This window comes from Populus euphratica, unplaced genomic scaffold, assembly GCF_000495115.2.
Source record: "Populus euphratica unplaced genomic scaffold, PopEup_1.0 scaffold95.1, whole genome shotgun sequence".
Taxonomy (NCBI): domain Eukaryota; kingdom Viridiplantae; phylum Streptophyta; class Magnoliopsida; order Malpighiales; family Salicaceae; genus Populus; species Populus euphratica.
In genome coordinates this window covers 1,530,348-1,542,166 of record NW_011499885.1, presented here as the reverse complement: position 1 = coordinate 1,542,166, position 11,819 = coordinate 1,530,348, and the positions used below count along the sequence as shown (strand labels likewise).

The following is an 11,819-nucleotide window of genomic DNA, read 5'->3' as shown; positions in this document are numbered from 1 at the left end:
GAAATATCCGTTTGAGGGGGTGTTGTAAGCCTTGATGTGAGGCTTGATGAATCATTCCGGACTGAGCATGGTTGATACGCTCGAAGGGGAATGTTGTTCCAAAGACAAGCGTTAAACTATTTAGATGTGATGTGGCAGACCATCTGGTTATAGTAATCCTTTTGTATGAGAAAAGGTGTGCTTAGGTTACTCTAATGATTAAAAGGTTTGGCAAGTACCTGTAAACTTGGCCACAAACGCTCTGAAAATGGAAAACTTGAAAGAGTTGTAAAAGCTGCAAGATGCAAGCTTGTGTTGAAGAAGCAAGAGGACAGTTGCCCCACATGAATGACAAAGGGGGTGATTGTTAGGTTGGTCGTCATTTCATGTGCAACAAATGGATGACACCAACCATTGACTATTGGCAGCCACCATTGTTGAATGAGCTAGAGTTGGTGGCCACCAATATTGACAACAAAGCAAGAAGAGCCTCCATGAATGCCTATAAATAGAAGCATATGTGAGAGAGAAAATAGAGCCAAAGAGGTGAGAAATGTAGGAGAGAGTGTGCTGCCAAGGGCAGCAAGCAATAACTGTCATTGCAGCACTATAAAGGGAGAAATAGAGTGAGGTTGAGAGTTGTGAGGGGATGATTCTTTCTCCTCTATTGTTGTAAATCTTGTACTCTCCCTATATAATGCAATGACTTTTTCCATGAATGTAGGTAGTTTGTCGAACCATATTAAATATTATATCAGTGTGCTTGACTTTCAATGAGCAAATATAAAAACATTATCGATCGTATTTCCCACTAGCAAAGAATATTTTACGGAGCAAAAACTCCTTAGTATATGTCTGCCATAATCAACATGCTATCAGAGGAGACCTGAAGAACAAACTTTTTACACAGTTCATCTCTCTTTGAACTTTGTATTCCACAAATTTCCTCCTGCAAACAATGACAGAAAGAACGAAACCCAATTTTACTTTTTCATAAATTATATAAAGCTAGACGGATAATTTTATTATTTTATTTTTATTGCCGATTTAACCGATATATATTGGAGGGAGGGAGAGAGTCGATCATGTCCCACTTGAATAAGCGTTGCCGGTAAGCTGGAGCCGGGACAGGCCATAAAGGCTTTCATATTTCAGACTCCAAGTGGGTGGCTATGGATTGTGGTGTGCGGTCAGTCAAAGGTCCTAATCCTACTGCTAAAATAACACATCACAATGAATACGAACTCCGTCGGCAATGAAGCAAAGATACAGTAGTTTATTTAGGTTCACACTATCAAAATATCTTCCAAAACACTGTTTGGTTTCTTTCCTTTTTTTTTTTTTTGGACTTGTCTGATGTTTTAATTCCTACTGGGCTTTAAACTTACCCTTTCTAAGCTAACTACCCAGGCTTAACACGAGAACTTAGCCACTGTTTGGTTTTGGTTAAAATTTAAAATAAAAAAGTTTTAATTAATTTTTTTATTTTTTGAGAATATAAAAATAATTTTTAAAAAGCAAAATTACATTTTTCAAATGGCCTATTATTTTTTAAAAAACAAACAATATTAAAAAAATTATTTTTTTTAATTATTTTTTTAATAAATTATGAAAAGAAAAATACTTTTTTAATTTATTCACTTTTTAATTTTTAGTCAGATTACTATTTTTTTAATAAGATGTAAACTAACAATTATTCTTCAATTTCATTTTTTTTATTTTTTTTATCTTTCAAATTTGAATTTCATTCTTTTAATTTTTATTTGTTTTATTTGAGATTATTTTTTAAGTTGTATTTTTTTTTTGCAATTTATCCTTCATGGTTTTTTTTCTTTCAAATTTGATACCTATTTTTTTATTGTTATTTTTTATTCTTCATCAAGTTTTTCATCAAGTTTTTAAATTGATTATTTCTCGCGATTTTATCCTTTAGAATTAAATTAGTTAAAAATTAAATTTTAAAATTGAACTTGGTTCAAGAATTTCACAGGTTATGAGTTTCAGATATTAGATTGTGTGTAAGAGATTTGCCCAAGTTGTCTTAGTTTTTTTTCTTCTTTTTAGAAGCTATTTGTTTTCTTATTTTATTTTTTACCCATTTTTTGTAGATTTGCTTTATTATTTTTTATAATTTATCTTCTATAAAATTATTTTTTTGTTCATAACTGGAGTCTCTGATTTCAAATGTTAACGTGAATTAACTTTTATTTTTTTATCCCTTTTTAAAATTAATTTATTTTAATTTTATCATTTAATATTTAATTTATTTGGAATTAAACTTCTTGTTTTTTTTTGTTTTTTTTTTAATGAGTTATCCTAATTCTATGCCTATCATTATAGAGTTTGTGAATTAAATCAGGTTAATTAAAGTTTTTTATTGCTACGAAGTTAATCCCAGGTTCAAGACCAAAGTCATTTATTTTAAATGTTAACTCGAATTTACTTCTTCTTTTTTGGATTTTTTTTAAAAATAAATTATTTTAATTTTATCATTTCATCATTTAACACTTGATTTATTGGAAATTGTTATTCTTACTTCTTTTTTTCATTTTCTTTCTATTGGGTTATCTCAATCATTTTTTATACAATTTTATCCTTTATAAGTTTTTTTTCATATTAAATGTGTTCCTCATTCTTGTTATTTCTATCTTTTTTTCTTTAACAAGTTTTTTAAATTGATATTTTTTACTTCACGATTTCATCATTCAAAATTAAATTAATTGGAAAATAAGTTTCTTAATTGAAGTCAATTAAAAGATTTCATGATTTTCATGATCAAAAGGTTTGCAAATTAACACGGGTTGACATATATTTTTTTCATTAATTTTTAAAATTATTTTTGTTTTTATTTTTATTTTTTTCTTTAACATTAAATTATTTAATAATTAAATTTTATGATATTATTAAATTTTATTTCGAATTCGCTCATCTCTTATCATGACTAGGTCAAAGATTATGTTTTTTTGACCTAGGTGAGCTTGGATCTAATTTTTTTACCTTTTTAAAATATATATTTTTTTAATTTTTATCTTTCAATATTTTATTTTTTAGAGATTGAGCTCCCATCTTTTGTTTTTAATTTATTTTTGAGTTATCATGTTCTGATTTGATTTATGAAAAATTAGTATTTATTTTTTTGTGTTTTTTATGAGATTATTCTAATATTTTTATTATTATTATAAAGTTTGTAAGTTAAACTAGTTTATTTTTTACTTTTTATTATTAAAATGTTATATAATCTGGATTTCTTATTTTTTTATGGGATTATTTTTGTATTTATTTTATTTTATTTTTTTATTATTAAAGTGTTACATAATTTAGGTTAGCTTAGATTGAATTCTTTTATTTTATTTTTTATTGTTATTATTATTTTATTTTTTTGTGGTCTGACTCGCACGGATGGCGTCTTTCAAGTCTAGTCAGATGCTAATATTTTGCGAGCCTTTTTGTACTTCCATGGAGGTCAAATTCAAGTCACTGGAATTTGCAAATTTAGAGAGGTGGGTGTGCAAGAGAAATTTCTTTCTCTGTGATGTAAAAATGAGACGTTAAGTTTATACGATAAAAAAAAAAATCTCAATGAATAAATAAAGTAATCTAAAAAATACTTTGCCAAGGTCGGTTTGGATGACTCGTGTCACATTGGATTAGTGTTCCCTTATTTCTTAAAGAGATAAAAATAAACTAATCAAAATTTGAAATAAAATAAAACGTTTAAAATATAAGAACAAAACGAAAGATCCGAGGGTCCATCCAATGTAGTTTCTCCAAAACGCAGTGTAATTACTTTAGTAATTATGTTAATGAAAAAATTATTTAAAATAGTTTAATTTACCCTTATAATTTAGTAGCTATTTCCACTATGTATCTATACATTCATTTCTTTTTTATTATATCATTAAATTTAAATTAGATCTTCAATAAGCTAATTTCTTATAACGTGGTATATAAATTAATTGAAATTATGCTCGTAAATGCTACATGACTCATGGATCAAAACTTCCCCTCAGACACCTCTAAAGCACACCATTAGGATTAAGGAGTAGTTTGTTTTAAATACATTTGATTCTCCTGTACTATACTCGTCTTACAATTTTAAGGTACTAGGAGGTATTTTTGTGCACAAAACTATATGTTTATTTATTTATTTATAAAGAGAGAATGCACTAGTATCACTTGAACTATAACTCATTAGCCAGCTATATTCAGGCTGAGATATAACCATACAACAACTGTATTAATTTTCAAATATAAAGATGACTGATTATTATGCAACTCTCTTTCGGTAAAAAATGCAATCGTCGAGAGTCGAGACAGCATGTGCAAAAATGAAAACCAGCCCATTGGAAACATGGGTGTTGCCTTGAAACGTGGGCCAACGTGGTCCAGTGGGCTCTAAGTCTAAGCCTACATACACAGCCATAGGAGCCGAGAAGACAAGTCAGAGAAGTCAAAGCACTGAAATGCAGTTAATTAAGGTAAGAATAAATAAATAAATAGAAGAAAGGAAGGAAGATAAAGAGGTACCGTGGACCCAAAATGGGCGTTGTGCCATTTAGGAGAGGGAATTCATGGCGTCCAAGGGCATCGAAGGGTTGAAAATAATAGTTGTGATATAATTTTTATTTGGGTCAATGATCACTTCTTCTTTATTAAGCACAATATTGTATATATTTAGCCTTTTGTTAAGTCCTTGGGAAGGAAAGAATTTGATCCGTAATCTCTTTACATTTATAAAGTCAGAAGTATATTGATAAAATAGCCTATCATCATTCACTAATTAGTATTTTTTCAAAACATGGAGGGTAACGAAAGTCAATGATGCTCTTTTAGATTTACGCTCTGTGTGAACTATAGACTTTTCCCTCCATCTTTTCGCAACAAAGGACATGTCCACTTGTTATAAGTAATTATTTTCAGTTGGTTTAATTTTCAGAATAAAATAATTAAATTAGTGTTTTTTAAAATATATAACTAAACCAAAACCATTTCAAACATATTTATTTTAGTTTAGTTTAGTTATTTTAGATAAAAATCAGTTCAAATCATCAATTTTGGTTTAATTTAATTTGACTCAGTTTTTTTATTTTTTTTTTATTTAAGTTTAGTCCGATTTAAATTTTTAAGTTTCAGTTTATAAAATCAAAATCAAAATCAAAATCAAACCAAATCTATTAATTTTTAAAAAATTCTAATTGGTTTAATAAGGTTTTTTCAATTATTTTTTTTATTTTCTAAATTTAATTGGTTTTTTGATTTTTTTTACCTACCCTACTTGACGTGCATTAGAGAAAAATATATAAGGAGGTTGATTTTTTTCGGGGCTAAGGCAGGCAGATCCTGTATATTACTGTATATTAGGATCGAGTCTAATTTTTTCATTATATTTATAACAGGATAGGATACACAAGCACAACCGGCCTAGGGAAAAAAAGGGAAAAAAAAAAAAAAAAAAAGAGAAAATGAAGAGTAGAAAACAAGGAAGAGAAGGGAAGAAAAATATGTCTTCAAAGCGCTACTAGCAACTTTTCATCGACATGTGTTGCACCTTGCCGAGACAAGGTAACCACCATTAAAGAAGAGACTAGTTTGATAATGGTGTAATGTTTGTATGTTGTCTAAATTGAATTTTTCAGGCCAGCGCGTTCAGTTTTTTTTTGCTCCCCAAGAATTTATGCGTAATTTTTAAGAATTAAACCATTTAAAATATAGTTAATATATTATTTTATTAAATTAATACTATTGAATTTTAATTGTGTTTTCTTATTAAGATCACATTTAAAAAAAAATTAAAAACATTTTTTATACAATCTATCTTAGTCATCCTTTTTATTCATTGTCGGTCTAACAACATCAACTTTTGTTATCAAAATAAAATAAAGATTTTAACTTTTTTATTAAAAGTAATTTAGTTCATAATTTAGATCATAATTTTAATAGTTTAACTTGGATAAACTTGCATTAGTCTAAGATATTCTCATCCCAATATATAATATATAATATTTTGATTTTGTTAATTAAATTGAGTTTTGATTATTCTTTTGAAACATTTTTGAATTGGTATATCTTTAATTATGTTTTTCTCTTGACTTATTCTTTTTATGTGTTAAAAGTCTTTTTGGCATTTATTTATGTATATAATCTTTAAAAGTATTTTATTAAACATCTATACATTAGATTTTGAGCTTATAGTTTAAAAACAATTATCACTTTCATGTTTCAAAAAAATTTAATCCAAAAGCTCCTATCACCACAAAAGTTACTAATATTATTTTTTTTTTGTATTTCAAAAGTGATTTTGAAAAAAATTAATTTTATTTTTTATTTTAAATTAATATTGTTTTAATATTTTAATATATTAATGTTAAAAATAATTTTTAAAAAATAAATAAAATATTATTTTAATATATTTTTAAATAAAAAATACTTTAAAAAATATTCACACATTGCAGTTTAAACTCACTCTAATACAAAGCTGACGCTTTGTGATGCTCATCGCGGATGTCTTTTGGGGCTAAATTATTGAAACTTCTTGAAATAGGACTTTTCCGGCCGTGATAGATGGTTCTTATGGTTATTGACGAACGGTAGCCAATGTTTACCGAAGCTACATGGAGTCAATATCTTTGGAAACCGTCTTCACATTAGACCAGCAGCTTGTACTAACAACAATACATTTTTCTGCGTGATCAAACCAGAACATTTATGAAAACTCTTGAATGGGAGCTTTTTCAGTGCTGTTTGCATGCTCGTTCTTATTCTCTATTTTAATCGACTCCGCCACATCAAACATAATCTACCCAAGCCAATCCATAAGAGATGGTGCAAGTGCAACTCTCCTTTCAACCGGGGGAAACTTTGAACTAGGATTTTTCAGCCCTGGAAATTCAACAAAACGTTACTTGGGAATATGGTATACGAAGTCTCCTCGTACAGTTACATGGGTAGCAAACAGAGAAGTTCCACTTTCCAATACTCAGGGGGCTCTGAATCTAAGCAGCAAAGGGATACTTGTCCTGTACAGTAGTACAAATGATATTGTTTGGTCATCGAATTCACCAAGAACTGCAGAGGATTCAGTTGCAGAGCTCTTGGAGACAGGTAATCTTGTTGTGAGAGAAGGGAATGACAGTAATCCCGACAACTTTCTGTGGCAGAGTTTTGGCCATCCAGGTGATACCTTAATATTAGGAATGAAATTGGGGAGCAATTTCGTAACAAAGATTGACGAGTTTTTATCATCTTGGAAGAGTGCTGAAGATCCTGCTCGAGGTGAATATTCTTTCATTATAGATACTCATGGGTATCCCCAGCTACTTCTGAAGAGGGGAAACATTACTCTGTTTAGAGCGGGGCCTTGGAATGGCATAAAATTCATATCAAATCCTAGACCGATACCTATTTCCAATGAATTTGTTTTCAACAGCAAAGAGGTTTATTTCCAGTTTGGAATCCAAAAATCAGTCCTTTCAAGGCTCACACTCAGTCCATCAGGCCTTCCACAGAGCTTCACATGGAATGACCGAACAAAAGATTGGGTGATTACTGACGTTGGCCAGTTTGATCAGTGTGAAAATTATGCCTTTTGTGGTCCAAATACTCGCTGTGAGATGAGTAGATCTCCTATATGTGCATGCTTGGATGGATTCATTCCCAAGTCTCCAGCAGATTGGAACTTTTCAGATTGGTCAGATGGGTGTATCCGGAGAACTCCGCTAGAATGCAGCGACAAAGTTGGCTTTCGTAAATATCCAGGGATGAAATTTCCCGACACATCGTCTTCCTGGTACGACAAGAGCATCAGTCTCAAGGAATGTGAGGTATTATGTTTGAAGAACTGCTCCTGCACTGCTTATGCAAATTTAGATATCAGGCAAGGTGGAAGTGGATGCCTGATCTGGTTTGGTGACCTGATTGATACAAGAAGGTCAACTGGGGATGGACAAGACCTTTTTGTTAGGATGAATGCTTCAGAATTGGGCAAGTATTTCAAATTGCAACTATTTATTCATACAGTCTCATTTTACCTTTGTGCTGAGGAAAAAATATTTCTGTTTCTCTTGAATTCATATAGAATGGAAAGTAGAAGGTCTTTGCTCTGCTGCTTTGTCCATATTTAACAATAAACTCCTGAACTGGTTTATATATCAGGTTCTTCTAACCATTCTTCTGTGCACTCAGGTGTACCTACGAAAAAGAGGACATTTAGTAAGAAGCTAGCAGGAATAGTATCCAGCGCTATAGTATCAGGCATTGGCATGATAATGTTAGGATTCATCATTTCCATGCGGAAGTGGAATCTTAGAAAGAAAAATCACTGTGAAGAAAGGGAGCAAGATATGGAATTGCCAATCTTTGAAATGAGTACTATAGCACATGCCACCGATGCTTTTTCAAACAGCAAGAAACTTGGAGAAGGTGGTTTTGGACCCGTATACAAGGTATGAAAAAAAATCTGATACCTGACAATCCATTTTCTAAAAAATACTTGCTGAACTGTGTGAATCACTCAGGGAATACTCATAGGAGGGCAACAAATAGCAGTGAAAAGGCTTTCAAAGAGTTCAGGCCAAGGATTGGATGAGTTCAAAAATGAAGTTATGTTAATTGCTAAACTTCAGCACCGCAGTCTTGTAAAGCTTCTGGGTTGTTGCATTCATGAAGATGAAAGAATGTTAATTTACGAATACATGCCCAACAAAAGCTTGGACTCCTTTATTTTTGGTGCTAACCCATCTGAATTAATAAGATTGAAGTTCTATAAATTCTATTAACTTTTACAAATCAATTAGTTAATTGGACTAATTGAGAAATTCTTCAGACCAAACAGGAAGGAAACTACTTGATTGGAGTCAGCGTATCAACATTATAGGTGGAATTGCTCGAGGGCTTCTTTATCTGCATCAAGACTCTAGACTTAGAATCATCCACAGAGATATCAAAGCCAGCAACATTTTACTGGATGATGAGCTAAACCCAAAAATTTCTGACTTTGGCCTTGCTAGAATGTTCGGTGGAGATCAAACAGAGGCCAAAACTAGTAGGATAGTTGGAACATAGTAAGTACACACACCCAATCTTGTCTTGCTGATTTTCAATACTATTTTGTGAACTTAACCTGTTAGTATCATTTTCAGTGGCTACATGTCTCCCGAGTATGCATCGAATGGATACTTTTCAGTGAAATCTGACGCTTTTAGCTTCGGTGTTCTAGTCCTCGAGATCGTGAGCGGAAAGAAAAATAGGGGATTTCGTCACCTGGACCCCAACCTTAACCTTCTTGGACATGTAAGCTTTTAAATAATACTTTAATACATACAACCTTGATGAAGACGGTGGTGAATATTAAATCTTGATATCCCTCTGAGGCATTTCAATGAGATTAAACAAACAAATTTGCCTAGTTATTGAGACTTTCAGAAATATCATACGAGCATTGATGTTATGGCAAAACTAGGATGGTAACAGAGAAGTTAGAATAGCCAGTCTACTGATACATGTTCTTGGTTTTTTTTCTTAAGGCGTGGATGCTTTGGATTAAAGGGACACCATTTGAGCTGATTGATGAATGTTTGATTGAGTCGTGCAATTTATCTGAAGTGCTAAGATGCATTCATGTGGCTTTATTATGTGTGCAACAACGCCCGGAAGATAGGCCAAACATGTCAGCTGTGGTTCTAATATTAGGAAGTGAGATTCCATTGCCGCAGCCTAAACAACCTGGTTTTTTTATGGGGGAGAATCCACATGAACAGAGCACTTCCTCAAACAAGCATGTAACTTATTCAGGTGACGAGGTTAGTTTGATCTCATTAGATCCCCGGTAGCCTATCATTGCATAACTGCAGAAGGAAAAAGATTTCTGATCAAACAGTTGGTTTCTCGAAAATTCCACCATTCCGGTACAGAGTCTATGGAAGCAGAATCAGGGCTAACAATGCCAGCCAAGTTGCCAGCCAACCACTGCTGATCATTTGTAGGATCATACGCTTTGGATCAAATTTGTCTCTCTGCTTTGGATATGATGCTACTTATTGCCCCCACCTTGTGAGGATCATGGTGCTATGAATATGTTTTATTAATAATTAAAGTATTAATTTATTATGCATTCTAGTTCTATTATAAATAAAGTAAATAAAAAAAAACTTCCGGAATTAATTTCTTATAATTTAAATAGTTTTTATTTATTATATCAAAAACTAAAAATTTGTCTCAGCCCTACTCAGCTGACATGAAACATAAATTTATAAACCGGATGGACAAGGTGAAGCCAAGAAGAAGTTAGGTTTGAACGTGTCAAATGAGCATCATGTTGAAAGATGCATTGTTTGACAACGCTCAAGTTGGAGTAGAATGTTCTACAAGGCTTTGAAGTTAGAAAAATATTTATTTTTTTCCCATTATTTTCCTAATTATTTTCCCAATAAGTTTGAACATGTCAAATGAGCATTACTTTATCCAAATTGAATGAGGACACCAAGGCATGTTTATTTTTTGAAAAATAGTTTTTGGAAAATTATTTTTCAAACTTTTTTGTATTTGTTTGTTATTAAGAAAGTTGGTCAACGGAAAACATTTTCCAGTCAACAAAAAACACTTTCCAGTCAATAGAAAACATTTTCCGGTCAATGGAAAACACTTTCCAGTCAACAAAAAACACTTTCTGGTCAACGAAAATATTTTTTAGTAAAAAACAAATTGGCTTGATTTTCAGGAAAGTGTTTTCCTTTTAGCTGTGTTTGTTTTCCGGAAAGTGGTTTCCGGGAAAACACTTTCCAAACTTTCTTGTGTTTGTTTTTCAGAAAGTGGTTTATGGGAAATCACTTTCCAAACTTTCTTGTGTTTGTTTGCTGTTAGGAAAGTTGGTAAACGGAAAACACTTTCCAGTCAAAGGAAAATTTGGCTTGATTTTCAGGAAAGTGTTTTCCTGAAAAATTTGGGAGGAAAACACTTTCTAGAAGTTGTGAAAAATTTAGAAATGTCATTATTTGCTGATTATATCAAATTTGATCCTCAAACTTTTGATTGCTATATATATTTTGTTTTAAATATTTATTTTTCAATTTCATTTCTTAAAATTTAATTTTTATATTTACTTTGGTCCTTATTTTTATAATTGTTATTTGCTTTTCTCCTATTATTTTTTTATAGAAATTTTTTTCTATCAAATTTGGTCTTCATTCTTTTGATTGTTATTTATTTTATTTGAAATACTTTATGAAATGTTAATTATTATTATTTTAATTTCTTCATCTTTTTTTTTAAGATTTGATTTTTATTGTTTTGATTATTATTTATTTTATTTGAGATAATTTATGAAATTATGTTTTTTTCAATTTTATTATTATTCAATTTTTTAATTTGTAAGATTTATTCCTTATTATTTTAATAAACTTGAGAAAAATAAAATATTAATAAATTATTTTCCAGTTCATTTTCCATAACATAACCAAACACTGAAAAGTGTTTTCCAGTTTATTTTCCATAACACTGCCAAACATCGGAAAATACTTTATTTTTAAGGAATTCATTTTTCTCGGAATTCACTTTCCCGGAATTCAATTTCTCCGGAATTTACTTTCCAAAAAAAAACAACTTTCCTGCAAACAAACGGGGCCTAAGGTTAAAGGACCTGGAATGTCGGGGAAAAAAAAAACTTTGCACTATTACCAAGCCTTTTAATTGTGTTTGAAGGCTAAATTATAAAATATATTGAAACGATTAAGTAAATTGTAACAATTCATAATGATAAAAGTTTTTTTTTCAACTTATTATAGAACTAAATTAATGACTAATTTATAAAAAAAAATTAAGGAAAGAAAAATTCCACAAAAAAAATG

The 11,819-nt window shown here is 30.6% G+C and overlaps 1 protein-coding gene across 2 annotated transcripts; it reads left to right on the top strand.

Moving 5' to 3' along the window:
• Window positions 1-6,520: 6,520 nt before the first annotated feature.
• LOC105130229 (G-type lectin S-receptor-like serine/threonine-protein kinase At4g27290) lies at window positions 6,521-10,085 on the top strand. 2 transcript variants are annotated; one of them, XM_011032634.1, is made up of 6 exons: window positions 6,521-7,959; window positions 8,161-8,420; window positions 8,493-8,703; window positions 8,810-9,038; window positions 9,117-9,267; window positions 9,501-10,085. In XM_011032634.1, exons 1-6 carry the CDS (start codon window positions 6,699-6,701, stop codon window positions 9,804-9,806), a joined length of 2,418 nt encoding a protein of 805 aa, XP_011030936.1. In that variant the 5' UTR covers window positions 6,521-6,698; the 3' UTR covers window positions 9,807-10,085. The 2 variants fall into 2 exon arrangements, with proteins under 2 accessions (XP_011030936.1, XP_011030935.1); XM_011032633.1 differs by having other exon boundaries at window positions 6,522-7,959; window positions 8,801-9,038.
• Window positions 10,086-11,819: the final 1,734 nt, after the last annotated feature.

Coding starts and splice junctions, on each gene's coding strand:
- LOC105130229 (XM_011032633.1), top strand. CDS start 6,699: ATGGGAGCTTTTTCAGTGCTGTTTGCATGCTCGTTCTTATTCTCTATT. Junction 7,960..8,160: donor GATGAATGCTTCAGAATTGG/GCAAGTATTTCA, acceptor CTGTGCACTCAG/GTGTACCTACGAAAAAGAGG. Junction 8,704..8,800: donor CTTGGACTCCTTTATTTTTG/GTGCTAACCCAT, acceptor GAAATTCTTCAG/ACCAAACAGGAAGGAAACTA.